This window comes from Theropithecus gelada, chromosome 6 (assembly GCF_003255815.1).
Source record: "Theropithecus gelada isolate Dixy chromosome 6, Tgel_1.0, whole genome shotgun sequence".
In the NCBI taxonomy this organism is placed as follows: domain Eukaryota; kingdom Metazoa; phylum Chordata; class Mammalia; order Primates; family Cercopithecidae; genus Theropithecus; species Theropithecus gelada.
Window position 1 is genome coordinate 125409698 of NC_037673.1, and position 16719 is coordinate 125426416.

The 16719-nt window shown below is 40.5% G+C and overlaps 1 protein-coding gene across 1 annotated transcript in view; it reads left to right on the plus strand.

Moving 5' to 3' along the window:
• The first annotated feature begins 5946 nt into the window (after positions 1–5946).
• The window catches only part of SLC27A6 (solute carrier family 27 member 6), a 62229-nt gene continuing 51456 nt past the window's right edge, over positions 5947–16719 (plus strand). Inside the window, exons 1-2 of the mRNA XM_025388371.1 lie at positions 5947–6518; positions 6695–7438. Coding sequence (XP_025244156.1) covers positions 6958–7438 — 481 coding nt within the window. The 5' untranslated portion in view covers positions 5947–6518; positions 6695–6957. The remainder of the gene's footprint in view (positions 6519–6694; positions 7439–16719) is intronic.

Here is a 16719-nt window from a genome sequence, read left to right on the forward strand (position 1 = left end):
CTTGTCCTGCACTTTTTGGTTTGTAGGCTATTAATTATTGCCTCAATTTCAGAGCCTGCTATTGGTCTATTCAGGGATTCAATTTCTTCTTGGTTCACTCTTGGAAGGGTATATGTGTCCAGGAATTTATCCATTTCTTCTAGATTTTCCAGTTTATTTGCATAGAGGTGTTTATAGTATTCTCTGATGGTAGTTTATGTTTCTGCGGGATTGGTGGTTATATCCACTTTATCCTTTTTTATTGCATCTATTTGAATCTTGTTTCTTTTCTTCTTTATTAGTCTTGCTAGTTGTCTATCAATTTTGTTGATCTTTTCAAAAAAACCAGCTCCTGGATTCATTGATTTTTTGAAGGGTTTTTTTGTGTCTCTATCTCATTCTGTTCTGCTCTGATCTTAGTTATTTCTTGCCTTCTGCTAGCTTTTGAATGTGTTTGCTCTTGCTTCTCTAGTTCTTTTAATTGTGATGTTAGGGTGTCATTTTTAGATCTTTGCTGCTTTCTCTTGTGGGCATTTAGTGCTAAAAATTTCCCTCTATACACTGCTTTAAATGTGTCCCAGAGATTCTGGTATGTTGTGTCTTTGTTCTCATTGGTTTCAAAGAACATCTTTATTTCTGCCTTCATTTCGTTATGTACCCAGTAGTCATTCAGGAGCAGGTTGTTCAGTTTCCATGTAGTTGAGCGGTTTTGATTGAGTTTCTTAGTCCTGAGTTCTAGTTTGATTGCACTGTAGTCTGGGAGACAGTTTGTTGTAATTTCTGTTCTTTTACATTTGCTGAGGAGTGCTTTACTTCCAACTATGTGGTCAATTTTGGAATAAGTGTGATGTGGTGCTGAGGAGAATGTATATTCTGTTGATTTGGAGTGGAAAGTTCTATAGATGTCTATTAGGTCCAGTTGGTGCAGAGCAGAGTTCAAGTCCTGGATATCCTTGCTAACTTTCTGTCTCATTGATCTGTCTAATAGTGGGGTGTTAAAGTCTTCCATTATTATTGTGTGGGAGTCTAAGTCTCTTTGTAGGTCTCTAAGGACTTCCTTTATGAATCTGGGTGCTCCTGTATTGGGTGCATATACATTTAGGATAGTTAGCTCTTCTTGTTGAATTGATCCCTTTACCATTATGTAATGGCCTTGTCTCTTGATCTTTGTTGGTTTAAAGTTTTTTTTTATCAGAGACTTAGGATTGCAACCCCTGCTTTTTTTTTTTGTTTTCCATTTACTTGGTAGGTCTTCCTCCATCCCTTTATTTTGAGCCCTATGTGTGTCTGTGAAAGTGAGATGGGTCTCCTGAATACAGCACACTGATGGGTCTTGACTCTATCCAATTTGCCAATCTGTGTCTTTTAATTGGAGCATTTAGCCGATTTACATTTAATGTTAATTTTGTTATGTGTGAATTTGATCCTGTCATTATAATATTAGCTGGTTATTTTGCTCGTTACTTGATGCAGGTTCTTCCTAGCACTGATAATCTTTACAATTTGGCATGTTTTTGCAGCGGCTGGTACCAGTTGATCCTTTCCATGTTTAGTGCTTCCTTCAGGAGCTCTTGTAAGGCAGGCCTGTGGTTACAAAAGCTCTCAGCATTTGCTTATCTGTAAAGGATTTTATTTCTCCTTCACTTATGAAACTTAGTTTGGCTGGATATGAAATTCTGGGTTGAAAATTCTTTTCTTTAAGAATGTTGAATATTGGCCCCCACTCTCTTCTGGCTTGGAGAGTTTTTGCTGAGAGATCTGCTGTTAGTCTCATGGGCTTCCCTTTGTGGGCAACCCGACCTTTCTCTCTGGCAGCCCTTAACATTTTTTCCTTCATTTCAACTTTGGTGATTCTGACAATTATGTGTCTTGGGGTTGCTCTTCTCAAGGAGTATCTTTGTGGTGTTCACTGTATTTGCTGAATTTGAATGTTGGCCTGCCTTGCTAGGTTGGGAAGTTCTGGATAATATCCTGAAGAGTGTTTTCCAACTTGGTTCCATTCTCCCCGTCACTTTCAGGTACACCTATCAGATGTAGATTTGGTGTTTTCACATAGTCCCATATTTCTTGGAGGCTTTGTTCATTTCTTTTTACTTTTTTTTCTCTAAGCTTCTCTTCTGGCTCCATTTCATTCATTTGATCTTCAATCACTGATATCCTTTCTTCCACTTGATCGAATCGGCTACTGAAGCTTGTGCATGGGTCATGTAGTTCTCGTGCCATGGTTTTCAGCTCCATCAGGTCATTTAAGGTCTTCTCTACAGTTTATTCTACTTAGCCATTTGTCTAATCGTTTTTCAAGGTTTTTAGCTTCTTTGTGATGGGTTCAATCATCCTCCTTTAATTCAGAGAAGTTTGTTATTACCAATCATCTGAAGCCACCTTCTCTCAACTTGTCAACGTTATTCTCCACCCAGCTTTGTTCTGTTGCTGGTGAGGAGCTGCATTCCTTTGGAGGAGAAGAGATGCTTCTTTTTAGATTTTAGATTTTTAGAATTTTCAGCTTTTCTGCTCTGGTTTCTCCCCATCTTTGTGATTTTAACTACCTTTGGTCTTTGATGATGGTGATGTACAGATGGGATTTGGTGTGGATGTCCTTTCTGTTTGTTAGTTTTCCTTCTAACAGTCAAGACCCTCAGCTGCAGGTCTGTTGGAGTTTGCTGGAGGTCCACTCCAGACCCTGTGTATCACCAGCAGAGGCTGCAGAACAGCAAATATTGCAGAATGGCAAATGTTGCCACCTGATCCTTCCTCTGGAAGCTTCATCTCAGAGGGGCACCCAGCATATGAGGTGTCAGTCAGCCCCTACTAGGAGGTGACTCCCAGTTAGGCTACTCAGGGGTCAGGGACCCACTTGAGGAGGTAGTCTGTCTGTTATCATATCTCAAACTGCATGCTGGGAGAACCACTGCTGTCTTCAAAGCTGTCAGATAGGGACGTTTAAGTCTGCAGAAGTGTCTGCTGCCTTTTGTTCAGCTATACCCTGCCCCCAGAGGTGAAGTCTACAGAGGTAGGCAGGCTTCCTTGAGCTGTGGTGGGCTCCACCCAGTTTGAGCTTCATTGCCACTTTTTTACCTACTCAAGCCTCTGCAATGGCAGACCCCCCTCCCCTAGCCTTGCTACTGCCTTGCAGTTAGATCTCAGACTGCTGTGCTAGCAGTGAGCAAGGCTCCGTGCACGTCTCTTATTTTTAATGTTCAGTTTGCTTCATGAGTCCTTGTGTTGAGTAATAATCTGGGCAATGATTATTCATTAATACAAATAAACATTAGATTATAGGAAGAGTAAACTTCCCATGAAAACCAAAGTTATCATCAGATCCTAAAAGCAGTAATTAAAAACTGAGCAGGACCCCATTCCCAGGTAGAATTGTAAAGTGGATGACTCCTGCATCCAGCATTCTCCCATTCATTTTCATAGCCATCCAACTTCCTCACTCACTTCACTGCCATCCCCTTTCCCAAGACCCAGCTGCAATCTAGATAGTCAGAGTTTCTTGGCCCATTTCAAGTACTCATCATGATGTTTAGCCACCAACCCAGCATTGTTTGGCATCTTTCTAAATTTCTTGTTTTTTACTGAAACCTCCCATAATCCAAATGATGACTGCTATAGAATTGCATCAGAAGACATGAAGACAAGTGATTTGACAGCACAGAGTCAGAATGCTTAGGCTACAGTGGCAAAATCCTGTGAGCTCCATGTCTGTCATATGTTGCTATTTGTTCAGTCTTACTTTGATCTACTCACTAAACAATTCGTCTTCTACAGAGCTGAGGGTGCAATGGTGGTCGGTAGTGGGTTACAGAGGAAAGTCAAATCAGAAATGAAGAAGGGGTTGAGGAGACCATATGTAGATTAAAAATAAACTTTTTTTGGCATTGATTTTCATTTAGTCACAATATTTTTATTTTCAAATTACATTAAAGAAAAACATACAGTCTTTATATTTTCTAAAGGAGAACCAGAGAAGTATCGCACTGTTCCTATTCAAAAGTAATGTTAGCAGGAATGTCTAGACTATTTCTATGTGTTTATTTCTCTTTATTTTGGTGAAATAATAGATTTACTCACTTGCAACTAACTGTTGCTGTATTTCTCCCATTTCAAAATACTTAATTATTCTAGCTAAAAATTGTATTTATTTTACTTAGCTGCCTTTGGTAGCATTTGAAAGTGAATGCAAAATTTCTGGACAAAATAGAAACAGATACATGGGCTAATATAGGTATATACACAATACTGTTAACTGTCCCAAGATTTTTCATTGATTACCTCTTCCATGGTGAGATTTCAGGCATAAAATTGGTTTGGGTTAGTACAAATTCTGGCCCAACATATACTTACTTGTAGTTCTTCCTAATAAATCAAACAAGCTCACATTTATGGTGCTGAATATATTCTAAATTCATTGTATCTGTAATTGCTAAAAATTTAGTTTCATGCCTTAGAATGGTATTAGAATGTCCATGATAAGAAAAATAAGTGTAGCAAAATGAGTTTTTTGTGAATTTAATTTTATTCATTTTAAAATGTGGTCCTCTATTATAAGTGGCATTCCCTTCCTTCTTTAAAATGTTGAAATAAATCCTCTCTTTATGAAACAATGGTAACAGTAGATGGTCAGTGTTGTAATGTGTGCTTAATGTTTTAAATGTAGCAAAATAAAAGAAATGCCATGCCTATCTCTCTGTATCTCCTCTGGAGAAGGACAGATTTTACTCATTAAAACTACAAAAGTCTGAGGCCAACTGCTCCATATTCTTTTGTGTTCTTTAAATGTTATTTGGAGGTGACTTAAGTAGACTAAAGCTAGAAGAGAAAACAATAGAATGTCAAAGACATTTTTCAAGTTGTAAACTAACATTGCAAGTTATAAGCTACTTGATACTATTTCTTAATTAAAAAGATATTTCTGAATCGAAAAGATCAGAGCTTCTGAGTAAATTTAGAAAGCATTTTTTTGTCATTTACAGAAAAGGGCTTTAAGAGCCTATGTTCCTTTGGCTTTCAGAGAGCTCTTCACTGTGACTTCAAAGTAGTCATTTTCAGATGAATAAACTGGAGCTCATCTTTGGAATTATCAGGTTTTTTTTTATTACAGAATCTGAAGTTAGCCAGAATCCATTTGCAGAACATAAGGCAGAAGGGAGAAACACCTGACAAGCTGAGGCCATCCTTAATTATTTTAACACATGCAATTAACCATTTATATTCACTTAAAAGCAAACAGCTAGGATGATGGTGTCTGCTAGAAAAAATACGTGTAATCAAATGTTCTTTAGTTTTTTTATCTTTAGTACAATTTCATCTTCGTATAAAATTTTGTTATCCATTCCACTAACTTGTTACTTCTCCACTCCACCTCCCCACTCCCTTTAGAATCCTTAGTTTGAAGACATAATTCTTTAAATGATCTGTCTCGGGGAGGGGGGAATCCTGTTATTTTTAAGGACTGAAAATAGCATTATAAACTTCGTTTTATTTTTAAATATGAATATCGACTGAAGCTGTCAATCAATATTGTTGCCAGATTTTGTAAAATGCACTGTCTTGGTCCTCTAACGACAGAGTTCTAATATAAATGTAAAAACCAACCTATCAATATGTTTTCCAAAAATACTTTTTGTAAAGAACAGTACAGTTTTGTGATGTGTCCAAATATTCCTTTCTTACAAAAATTATTGGATCTGTCCAGTTCATAAATATTCCTTCCCTCCCTCCCTCCCTGCCGCTCTCTCTCTCTGCAGTTTTTTGGTGTTTGTTCTTTCCTTTCCATTCTCTAGTTATTAACTGGTTCAATGGGTGACCTTTTGTGCGACACTGTTCTACCTTGCCAGCCTCGCCAGGGCCCCCGCGCCGCTCAATTCTAGCAACCCTGGTTCTCCTGTGACCCCAAGCCTTCCAGATCCCTAGGTTTCCCCCCACGGGACTGTCACATTCTTCCCCGCCAGAGACGCCAGTCGTGGGCCTCCTCCCTGGGGTGTGAGCAGGTCGGCGCGACACACTTCTCCAGACGCGCGCCCAGGGACGAGCTGGCGGAGGGGCCCAGGCAGTTCCAGCTGCTGCGGCACTCCAGTGGAAGTGGTTGGCACTGAGCCTGGAGGCCGAAGGAGGGGGGCAACACTCCTGCCGCGATTCGGAGGAGAGCTACACTAGGCCAGCCTAACGACACTCGACACTCAGAGTGCGAGCTGCGGCTGGGGTAGGGGCAGCCCCTTCCAGTGGGCGTGTAGGTCACCTAGGAGCAGTTCTCGGGGACCCGTTGCATCCGAGGGACTGGGCGGGGTTGGGCGGGGCTGGACGCGGGCAGCGCTCAGGAGTCCTGGAACTCGCTGGCCCTGCGGCCACGGGCCGAGGCGTGGTCCTGAGCCCCTGCGCAGTTTCTGGTGCGTAGAGACTTTAAATCACTGCGCTTCTCAGTCATCGTCACCCCAGCTTTTCTCGGCTGGAATTCAGCCTCCAAGTCAAGATCGCGGGAAAGACTACCTGAGAGGAGAAAAGCTTCTGTCCCTGGACCTTCTTCTGAGGGTGGTGAGGTTTGTTTAGGGTCGCAGAATCAGGGAGGACTGACCCAACCCTCACAGAGAAGAGGGCTGGAAAGTCCTGGAGAGCCCGCAGAGCACGGGCCGCTGTCGCGGTTGGGAGGCGAGGGCGCAGCGCTGGGGTCGTAGATTCCGAGACCCCTGAGGGTGGCTGTGTTGGTTTCTCGCAGGAGTCGGAGGCTCCCTGTTCTCCAGCCGCCCAGTGACCCAAGATTAATCTTCAGCACCACTTGGGGCGACCTTTTCAGTGCAAAGCTCTGATTCTGTTTCTCAGGATTCCTCCCCACCCCGTTCCGCCCCGGAAAAGCTGACAAGAACTTCAGGTGTAAGCCCTGAGTAGTGAGGACCGGCGGTCTCCGCGGAGAGCTGTGCCTGGAAGAGAAGGACGCTGGTGGGGCTGAGATCAGAGCTGCCTTCTGGTCCCGTGGCCCCCATGCTTCTGTCATGGCTAACAGTTCTGGGGGCTGGAATGGTCGTCCTGCACTTCGTGCAGAAACTCCTGTTCCCTTACTTTTGGGATGACTTCTTATTCCTGGTGAAGGTGATGCTCGTTATAATTCGGCTGAAGAAGTACGAAAAGAGAGGGGAGCTGGTGACTGTGCTGGATAAATTCTTGAGTCATGCCAAAAGACAACCTCGGAAACCTTTCATCATCTATGAGGGAGACATCTACACCTATCAGGATGTAGACAAAAGGAGTAGCAGAGTGGCCCATGTTTTCCTGAACCATTCCTCTCTGAAAAGGGGGGACACCGTGGCTCTACTGATGAGCAATGAGCCGGACTTCGTTCACGTGTGGTTCGGCCTCGCCAAGCTGGGCTGCGTGGTGGCCTTTCTCAACTCCAACATTCGCTCCAACTCCCTCCTGAATTGCATCCGCGCCTGTGGGCCCACAGCCCTAGTGGTGGGCGCAGGTAGAGTATGGGGTGTGGTCTGCTTATACAGAATGGCAACCCACCTGCTTTCCTACCCTTTTTTTTTTTTCTTTAGGATAATTCATAACTAATATTTTGGGTGAGTGAAGTGTGCATGTTAAGAGTACAAAATAGTTTTACAATTCTATGCTGATTTAACACCTATCTCCTCCTTTCAGGCATGCAGTTTCAGAAAACTTTTATGAAATCTCTGCTTCCTACCATTTTGAGACAGGGACAGTTTCACTGCTATTGGTACCTTCAGTGAGTGCACGAACACACAGAGAACTTGGTCAGTTCTAAATTTTATCAGCTCTGACAAAATGAGGAATAGGAAAGTTATCTGACTTCATTGTGACACACCCACCTACCTCTAATTGTACATTATCAGGGATGACTACATTTGCAGAAGAGATATGTTTAATGGAAAGTACATTAATTCCTTTCTTCATGTCTGCTCCTATTTTATACTGTCTGCAAGCTAGGACTTGCCTAGCAAGGTTGTGCTCCCACCTGTGAGCCAGAAAGTGGGCTCTTGGCAGACTCTAGGGCCCTTTCTATTTCTTCTCCTGATCCATGCATGCATCTTTTTCTTTTTTTCACGAAGTTCTACCCTTCCTCCTCCCCCTACCTTGGAGTTAGGACATCTTAGGCTACACATATTTACCCTGAACTGTAAAGAAAAGCCTGGGGTTTAGTGGCTAATTAGTAAAGAACCTAGGAAGATGGGTTGCTTAATGAAATAGAATTGAAATATGAAAAATGATACTTGTTTGGTGTAATCTGAATGGTTGATGCAGATCCTTCTTCAATGGGGAAGGAAGGTGCAGAAAGAGGAAGATCAATTGCAAGGACCATAATGAAAATATTGAAGTATTTTAGATTAATGGATACATACCAATATCTTGTATAAAGTTTTTAAACTCACAGAATATGGAAAAATATATTTACACACTGGTGATCTCTAAGGTATAGAATTTTTCAAATAACCTTTATCATGTAATATTTATATATCAAACAAAAATGAGTTAGGCAGTATACAGAAAATGGGTTAGTCCTTCAAGGCTATCACTCTTCCTAGTTCTTTTCAGTTCAACTTGTGGTCTGATAAAGTGGAAAATGTTTACTTTTTCTTATTTATATATTTATTTATGTATTTGTTTATTAACTATTATACTTTAAGTTCTAGGGTGCATGTGCACAACGTGCAGGTTTATTACATATGTATACATGTGCCATGTTGGTGTGCTGCACCCATTAACTCGTCATTTACATTAGGTATTCCTCCTAATGCTATCCCTCCCCCTGCCCCCAACCCAATGACAGGCCCCAGTGTGTGATGCTCCCCACCCTGTGTTCAAGTGTTCTCATTGTTCAGTTCTCACCTATGAGTGAGAACATGTGGTGTTTGGTTTTCTGTCCTTGTGATAGTTTGCTCAGAATCATGGTTTCCAGCTTCATCCATGTCCCTACAAAGGACATGAACTCATCCTTTTTTATGGCTGCATAGTATTCCGTGGTATACATGTGCCACATTTTTTTAATCCAGTCTATCATTGATGGACATTTGGGTTGGTTCCAAGTCTTTGCTATTGTGAACAGTGCCACAATAAACATACGTGTGCATGTGTCTTTATAGCAGCATGATTTAGAATCCTTTGGGTATATACCCAGTAATGGGATGGCTGGGTCAAATGGTATTTCTAGTTCTAGATCCTTGAGGAATCACCACACTGTCTTCCACAATGGTTGAACTAGTTTACAGTCCCACCAACAGTATAAAAGCATTCCTATTTCTCCACATCCTCTCCAGCACCTGTTTCCTGACATTTTAGCCATTCTAACTGGTGTGAGATGGTGTCTCATTATGGTTTTGATTTGCATTTCTCTGATGTCCAGTGATGATTAGCATTTTTTCATGTGTCTGTTGGCTGTATGAATGTCTTCTTTTGAGAAGTGTCTGATCATATCCTTTGCCCACTTTTTGATGGGGTTGTTTGAATTTTTTCTTGTAAAGTCATTTAAGTTCTTTGTAGATTCTGGATATTAGCCGTTTGTCAGATGGGTAGATTGTAAAAACTTTCCCCCATTCTATAGGTTGCCTGTTCACTCTAGTGGTAGTTTCTTTTGCTGTGCAGAAGCTCTTTAGTTTAATTAGATCCCATTTGTCAATTTTGGCTTTTGTTGCCATTGCTTTTGGTGTTTTAGTCCTGAAGTCCTTGCCCATGCCTATGTCCTGAATGGTATTGCCTAGGTTTTCTTCTAGGGTTTTTATGGTTTTAGGTCTAACATTTAAGTCTTTAATCCATCTTGAATTAATTTTTGTATAAGGTGTAAGGAAGAGATCCAGTTTCAGCTTTCTACATATGGCTAGCCAGTTTTCCCAGCATTATTAATTAAATAGGGAATCCTTTCCCCATTTCTTGTTTTTGTCAGGTTTTTCAAAGATCAGATGGTTGTAGATGTCTGGCATTATTTCTGATGTCTCTGTTTTGTTCCATTGGCCTATCTCTCTGTTTTGGTACTAATATCATGCTGTTTTGGTTGCTATAGCCCTGTAGTATAGTTTGAAGTCAGGTAGCATGATGCCTCCAGCTTTGTTCTTTTTGCTTAGGATTGTCTTGGCAATGTGGGCTTTTTTTTTGGTTCCATGTGAACTTTAAAGTAGTTTTTTCCAATTTTGTGAAGAAAGTCATTGGTAGCTTGATGGGATGGCATTGAATCTATAAATTACTTTTCACGATATTGATTCTTTTCATGATATTGATTCTTCTTATCCATGAGCATGGAATATTCTTCCATTTGTTTGAGTCCTCTTTTATTTTGTTGAGCAGTGGTTTGTGGTTCTCCTTGAAGGGGTCCTTCACATCCCTTGTTAGTTGGATTCCTAGGTGTTTTATTCTCTTTGAAACAATTGTGAATGGGAGTTCACTCATGATTTGGCTGTTTGTCTGTTATTGGTGTATAGGAATGCTTGTGATTTTTGCACATTGATTTTGTATCCTGAGACTTTGCTGAAGTTGCTTATCAGATTAAGGAGATTTTGGGCTGAGATGATGGGGTTTTCTAAATATACAATCATGTCATCTTCAAACAGGGACAATTTGACTTCCTCTTTTCCAGTTGAATACCCTTTATTTCTTTCTCCTGCCTGATTGCCCTGGCCAGGATTTCCAACACTACGTTGAATAGGAGTGGTGAGAGAGGGCATCCCTGTCTTGTGCCAGTTTTCAAAGGGAATGCTTCCAGTTTTTGCCCATTCACTATGATATTGGATGTGGGTTTGTCATACATAGTTCTTATTATTTTGAGATACATCCCAGCAATACCTAATTTATTGAGAGTTTTTAGCATGAAGGGCTGTTTAATTTTTTTGAAGGCTTTTCTGCATCTATTGAGATAATCATGTATTTATTGTCTTTGGTTCTGTTTATATGATGGATTAAGTTTATTGATTTGCATGTGTTGAACCAGCCTTACATCCAAGGGATGAAGCCAACGTGATCATGTTGGATAAACTTTTTGATGTGCTGCTGGATAAGGTTTGCCAGTATTTTACTGAGGATTTTTGCATCGGCGTTCATCAGGGATATTGATCTAAAATTCTCTTTTTCTGTTGTGTTTCTGCCATGCTTTGGTATGAGGATGATGCTGACCTCATGAGTTAGGGAGGATTTCATCTTTTTCTATGGATTGGAATAGTTTCAGAAGGAATGGTACCAACTCCTTTTTGTACCTCTGGTAGAATTTGGTTGTGAACCCATCTTGTCCTGCATTTTTTTTGGTTGGTAGGCTATCAATTATTGCATCAATTTCAGAGGCTGTTGTAGGTCTATTCAGAGATTCGACTTCTTCCTGGTTTAGTCTTGGGAAGATGTATGTTTCCAGGAATTTATCCATTTCTTCTAGATTTTCTAGTTTATTTGCATAGAGGTGTTTATAGTATTCTCTGATGGTAATTTGTATTTCCGTGGGATCGGTAGTGATATCCACTGTATCATTTTTTTATTGCGTCTCTTTGATTCTTCTCTGTTTTCTTCTTTATTAGTCTTGCTAGTGGTCTATCAGTTTTTTGTTGTTGTTGTTGTTGTTGTTTTTGGTTTTTTTTGATCTTTTCAAAAAACCATCTCCTGGATTCACTGATTTTTTGAAGCATTTTTTGTGTGTGTGTGTCTCTATCTCCTTCTGTTCAGCTCTGATCTTAGTTATTTCTTGCCTTCTGCTAGCTTTTGAATGTGTTTGCTCTTGCTTGTCTAGTTCTTTTAATTGTGATCTTAGGGTAGTGACTTTAGATCTTTCCTGCTTTCTCCTGTAGGCATTTAGTGCTAAAAATTTCCCTCCACACACTGTTTAAACGTGTCCCAGAGATTCTGGTATATTGTGTCTTTGTTCTCATTGTTTTCAAAGAACATCTTTATTTCTGCCTTCATTTCATTATTTACCCGGTAGTCGTTGAGATGCAGGTTGATCAGTTGCCATGTAGTTGTGCGGTTTTGAGTGAGTTTCTTAATCCTGAGTTCTAATTTGATTGCACTGTGGTCTGAGAGACAGTTTGTTATAATTTTTTTTCTTTTACATTTTCTGAAGAGTGCTTCACTTCCAACTATGTAGTCAATTTTGGAATAAGTGTGATGTGGTGCTGAGAAGAACGTATATTCTGTTGATTTTGGGTGGAGAGTTCTGTAGCTGTCTATTAAGTCTGCTTGGTGCAGAGTTGAGTTTAAGTCCTGGATATCTTTGTTAACTTTCTGTCTCATTGATCTGTCTAATATTGACAGTGGGGTGTTAAAGTCTCCCATTATTATCATGTGGTAGTCTAAGTCTCTTTGTAGGTCTCTAAGGACTTCCTTTATGAATCTGGGTGCTCCTGTATTGGGTGCATATATATTTAGGATAGTTACCTCTTCTTGTTGAATTGATCCCTTTATCATTTTGTAAGGGCCTTCTTTGTCTCTTTTGATCTTTGTTTTTTTAAAGTCTGTTTTATCAGAGACTAGGATTGCAACCCCTGCTTTTTGTTTTGTTTTCCATTTGCTTGGTAGATCTTCCTCCATCCCTTCATTTTGAGCCTATGTGTGTCTCTGCAGGTGAGATGGGTCTCCTGAATACAGCACACTGATGGGTCTTGACTCTTCACCCAATTTGCCAGTCTGTGTCTTTTACTTGGGGAATTTAGCCCATTTACATTTAAGGCTAATATTGTTATGTGTGAGTTTGATCCTGTCATTATGATTTTAGCTGGTTATTTTGCTCATTAGTTGATGCAGTTTCTTCCTAGCATCAATAGTCTTTACAATTTTGTGTGTTTTTGCAGTGGCTGTTACCAGTTGTTCCTTTCCATGTTTAGTCTTCCTTCAGGAGCTCTTGTAAGGTAGGCCTGTGGTGACAAAATCCCTGAGCATTTGCTTGTCTGTAAAGGATTTTATTTCTCCTTCACTTATGAAGCTTAGTTTGGCTGGATATGAAACTCTGGGTTGAAAATTATTTTTCTTTAAGAATGTTGAATATTGGCCCCCACTCTCTTCTGGCTTGTAGAGTTTGTGCTGAAAGATCTGCTGTTAGTCGGATGGACTTCCTTTTGTGGGTAACTTGACCTTTCTATCTGGCTGCCCTTTACTTTTTTTCCTTCATTTCAACTTTGGTGATTCTGACAATTATGTGTCTTGGGGTTGCTCTTCTCAAGGAGTATCTTTGTGGTGTTCTCTGTATTTGCTGAATTTGAATGTTGGCCTGCCTTGCTAGGTTGGGAAGTTCTCCTGGATAATATCCTGAAGAGTGTTTTCCAACTTGGTTCCATTCTCCCCATCACTTTCAGATACAACAATCAAACATAGATTTGGTGTTTTCACATAGTCCCATATTTCTTGGAGACTTTGTTTCTTTTTGCTCTTTTTTTCTCTAAGCTTCTCTTGTTGCTTAATTTCATTCATTTGATCTTCAATCACTGATATCCTTTCTGATATCATTTCAATCCTTGATTGAATCGGCTACTGAAGCTTATGCATGCGTCACGTAGTTCTCATGCCATGGTTTTCAGCTCCATCAGGTCATTTAAGGTCATATCTACACTGTTCATTCTAGTTAGCCATTTGTTTAATATTTTTTCATGATTTTTGGCTTCTTTGTGATGGGTTCGAACATCCTGCTTTAGCTCAGAGAAGTTTGTTATTACCGGTCTTCTGAAGCCTGCTTCTGTCAACTCATCAAATTCATTTTCCATCCAGTTTTGTTCCATTGCTGGCAAGGAGCTATGATCCTTTGAAAGAGAAGAGGTGCTCTGATTTTTAGAATTTTCAGCTTTTCTGCTCTGATTTCTCCCCATCTTTGTGGTTTTATCTACCCTTGTTCTTTGATGATGGTGACCTACAAATGGCATTTTTTGTGTGGATGTCCTTTTTGTTAGTGTTGATGCTATTCCTTTTTGTTTATTTTTCCTTCTAACAGTCAAGACCCTCAGCTGCAGGTCTGTTGGAGTTTGCTGGAGGTCCACTCCAGACCCTGTTTGCCTGGGTATCACCAGCGGAGGCTGCAGAACAGCAAATGTTGCTGCCTGATCCTTCCTCTGGAAGCTTCATCTCAGAGGGGCACACAGCTGTATGAGGTGTCAGTCAGCCCCTACTGGGAGGTGTCTTCCAGTTAGGCTACTCGGGGGTCAGGGACATACTTGAGGAGGCAGTCTGTCCGTTCTCAGATCTTAAACTCCCTGCTGGGAGAACCACTGCTCTCTTCAGAGCTGTCAGACAGGGATGTTTAAGTCTGCAGAAGTGTCTGCTGCCTTTTGTTCAGCTATGCCCTGCCCCCAGAGGTGGAGACTACAGAGGCAGGCAGGCCTGGTTGTGCTGAGGTGGGCTCCACCCAGTTCGAGCTTCCTGGCCCCTTTGTTTACTTAGTGAAGCCTCAGCAGTTGCAGACACCCCTCCTCCAGCCTTGCTGCCACCTCGCAGTTCAATCTCAGGCTGCTGTGCTAGCAGTGAGCAAGGCTCCATGGGCATGGGACCCACCGAGCCAGGCACAGGATATAATTTCCTGGTGTGCCATTTTCTAAGATAGTTGGAAAAGCGCAGTATTAGGGTGGGAGTGTCCTGAGTTTCCAGGTACCATCTGTCACAGCTCCCCTTGGCTGGGAAAGGGAATTCTCTGACCCCTTGTGCTTCCCAGGTGAGGCGATGCCCCACCCTGCTTTGGCTCACACTCTGTGGGCCGCACCCACTGTCCATCAAGTCCCAGTGAGATGAACCCAGTACCTCAGGTGGAAATGCAGAAATCAACAGTATTTTACATCGCTCATGCTGGGAGCTATAGACTGGTCCTGTTCCTATTCAGCTATCTTGGAACGATAAAAACACAAATGTTTACTGTCGAGCACTGATTTTAATCTTGTTTTCACTACAGGAGGAAAGGGTCTGTGGCAAATGTAAACTCCAAGTTGTGCTAATAATTGATAAAGCCATAAGTTCTGTTTGCAAGGGCCAACCAAGAGGGCCACAGTGTCCCTGAAAAGATGGAAACATTCCAAAGCTGGTTTCCTGAGAGATTCATCTTAAAGTACATAGGACTGGTTATTTCTCAAAATAGAGCATTCAGACTTTCCTGTTGACTGAATTGTTGTTTAAGTAGAACCAATTAATTTTGCAATTTTACTTGTGCCAGCTTTTACTTTGCTTGCCAATAACTAATCGCATTGTTTCCTTATTTTTTGTTTTTAACACCAACAATCAGTTTTTGTATTTAAAAAAGCCACTTTGGGATACTGAAGTTTTAAGCCAAGACTATTTAGTTGATTGGCTCAGTAAGTAGGTTGCTGGAGAAGTCAACCATTCTTTCTGGCATACCTTCAAACATAAATGAGATATATGTTTTCCAAAGATGGAAAAATTCTATTTTGATTAATTAACAGATTTTGTAATAAGATGTAGCTTAGATCATAGTCACTTTTATACTTAAAATACTGTATTGTTGGCATCTGGAATCTCATTGGTAAACAATATAAACATATTGTTTTTAGCACATTAAATTTCAGATTTCTTGGATTGTCATTGGACGTTTCTGATGGTGTACTATTAAATCATTATATCCCCACAGAGAGTATATTGAGGTAGAAAGATGAATCAGGTGGTTCAGACAGAGGTAAGCCGGACAGACCCCTATAGCAGTAGGCTATATCGTACAGCCTAGGTGTGTAGTAGGCTATATCACATAGGTTTGATCAATGATTATCATTGGGTCTTGTGTGAATTAAATGTAAAGAACCCAACAGAATACCAGAATCATAAAGTATATTCAACAAATGGATGCAATCATCATTTTTAACTACGTAATGGCAGAGACAGCCAGCCATAGTAAGGAGTCACTTTTGCCCAGGTCTCTTCATTTGAGATTTATTGTATGGAGGGAAACCCACATAGTGTGTTACACAACCCTAGTGAGTTGACTTTAAACATCTTTCTTGTCCTCTCCAGTAGCAGTACATCCATAACTACTTCCCAACCCTCAGTGGCCAAGGTTGGAATGCTCTCAGATACAAGTTTGGAGTGAGGTCACTAGCTCTTCTCTGGCCAAAAAGAAGAGGGTTCTTCTACTGTTAATAACTAAGAGGTCATGAGGGAAATAGCCCTGATGGGGTCCGAGTCTTGCAGAAATACTACCTTAGTATTCACTGGCTTTTAAATATATATATATGTATTTTTATATATTATATATAATATATATTAAATATATATATATCATTTACTTACTAATGATTCTGTCTGTAGATTGCTTTCATCTGCATTTACTCTTCTAATTTCACCACTTTCTTACTGAAAAATAGCAAGCCAGATGCAACATGCCTTCTTGTGCCATTTCAGTAATAATTATTCATTGGCAACAGGTGATGTGTTCAAAATAACATCAAATGAAGTGTTTGACTTTTTCTTTTTTTGTGTAATTTTGGTTATAATAATATGTATAAATTATGTTATAATAATATTCCATCTGCTCCCCTCAAAAATGTGGGAACAACTGAGACTGAAAACACATAAACCCACTTAGAAACTTGTGTGCATATACTCAGGCCAGTTAAATCATGCCAGGGAAAAATATGTTATTGCAATAGAAAGATTTGTGCTTCTGTTATTGATCAATTTTATATCTCATTCCTTGAGAACTTTGCTATGTTAAGTGAGCCCCAACTCACCCTGCCTGGTTATACCCTTTTGGGTAGGAAGAGGAAGGGTATGGTCTGACTTGGAAACAAAATACGCCAGAATCACTAGAAGCACTTCTCCCATGTAAGGACCTGG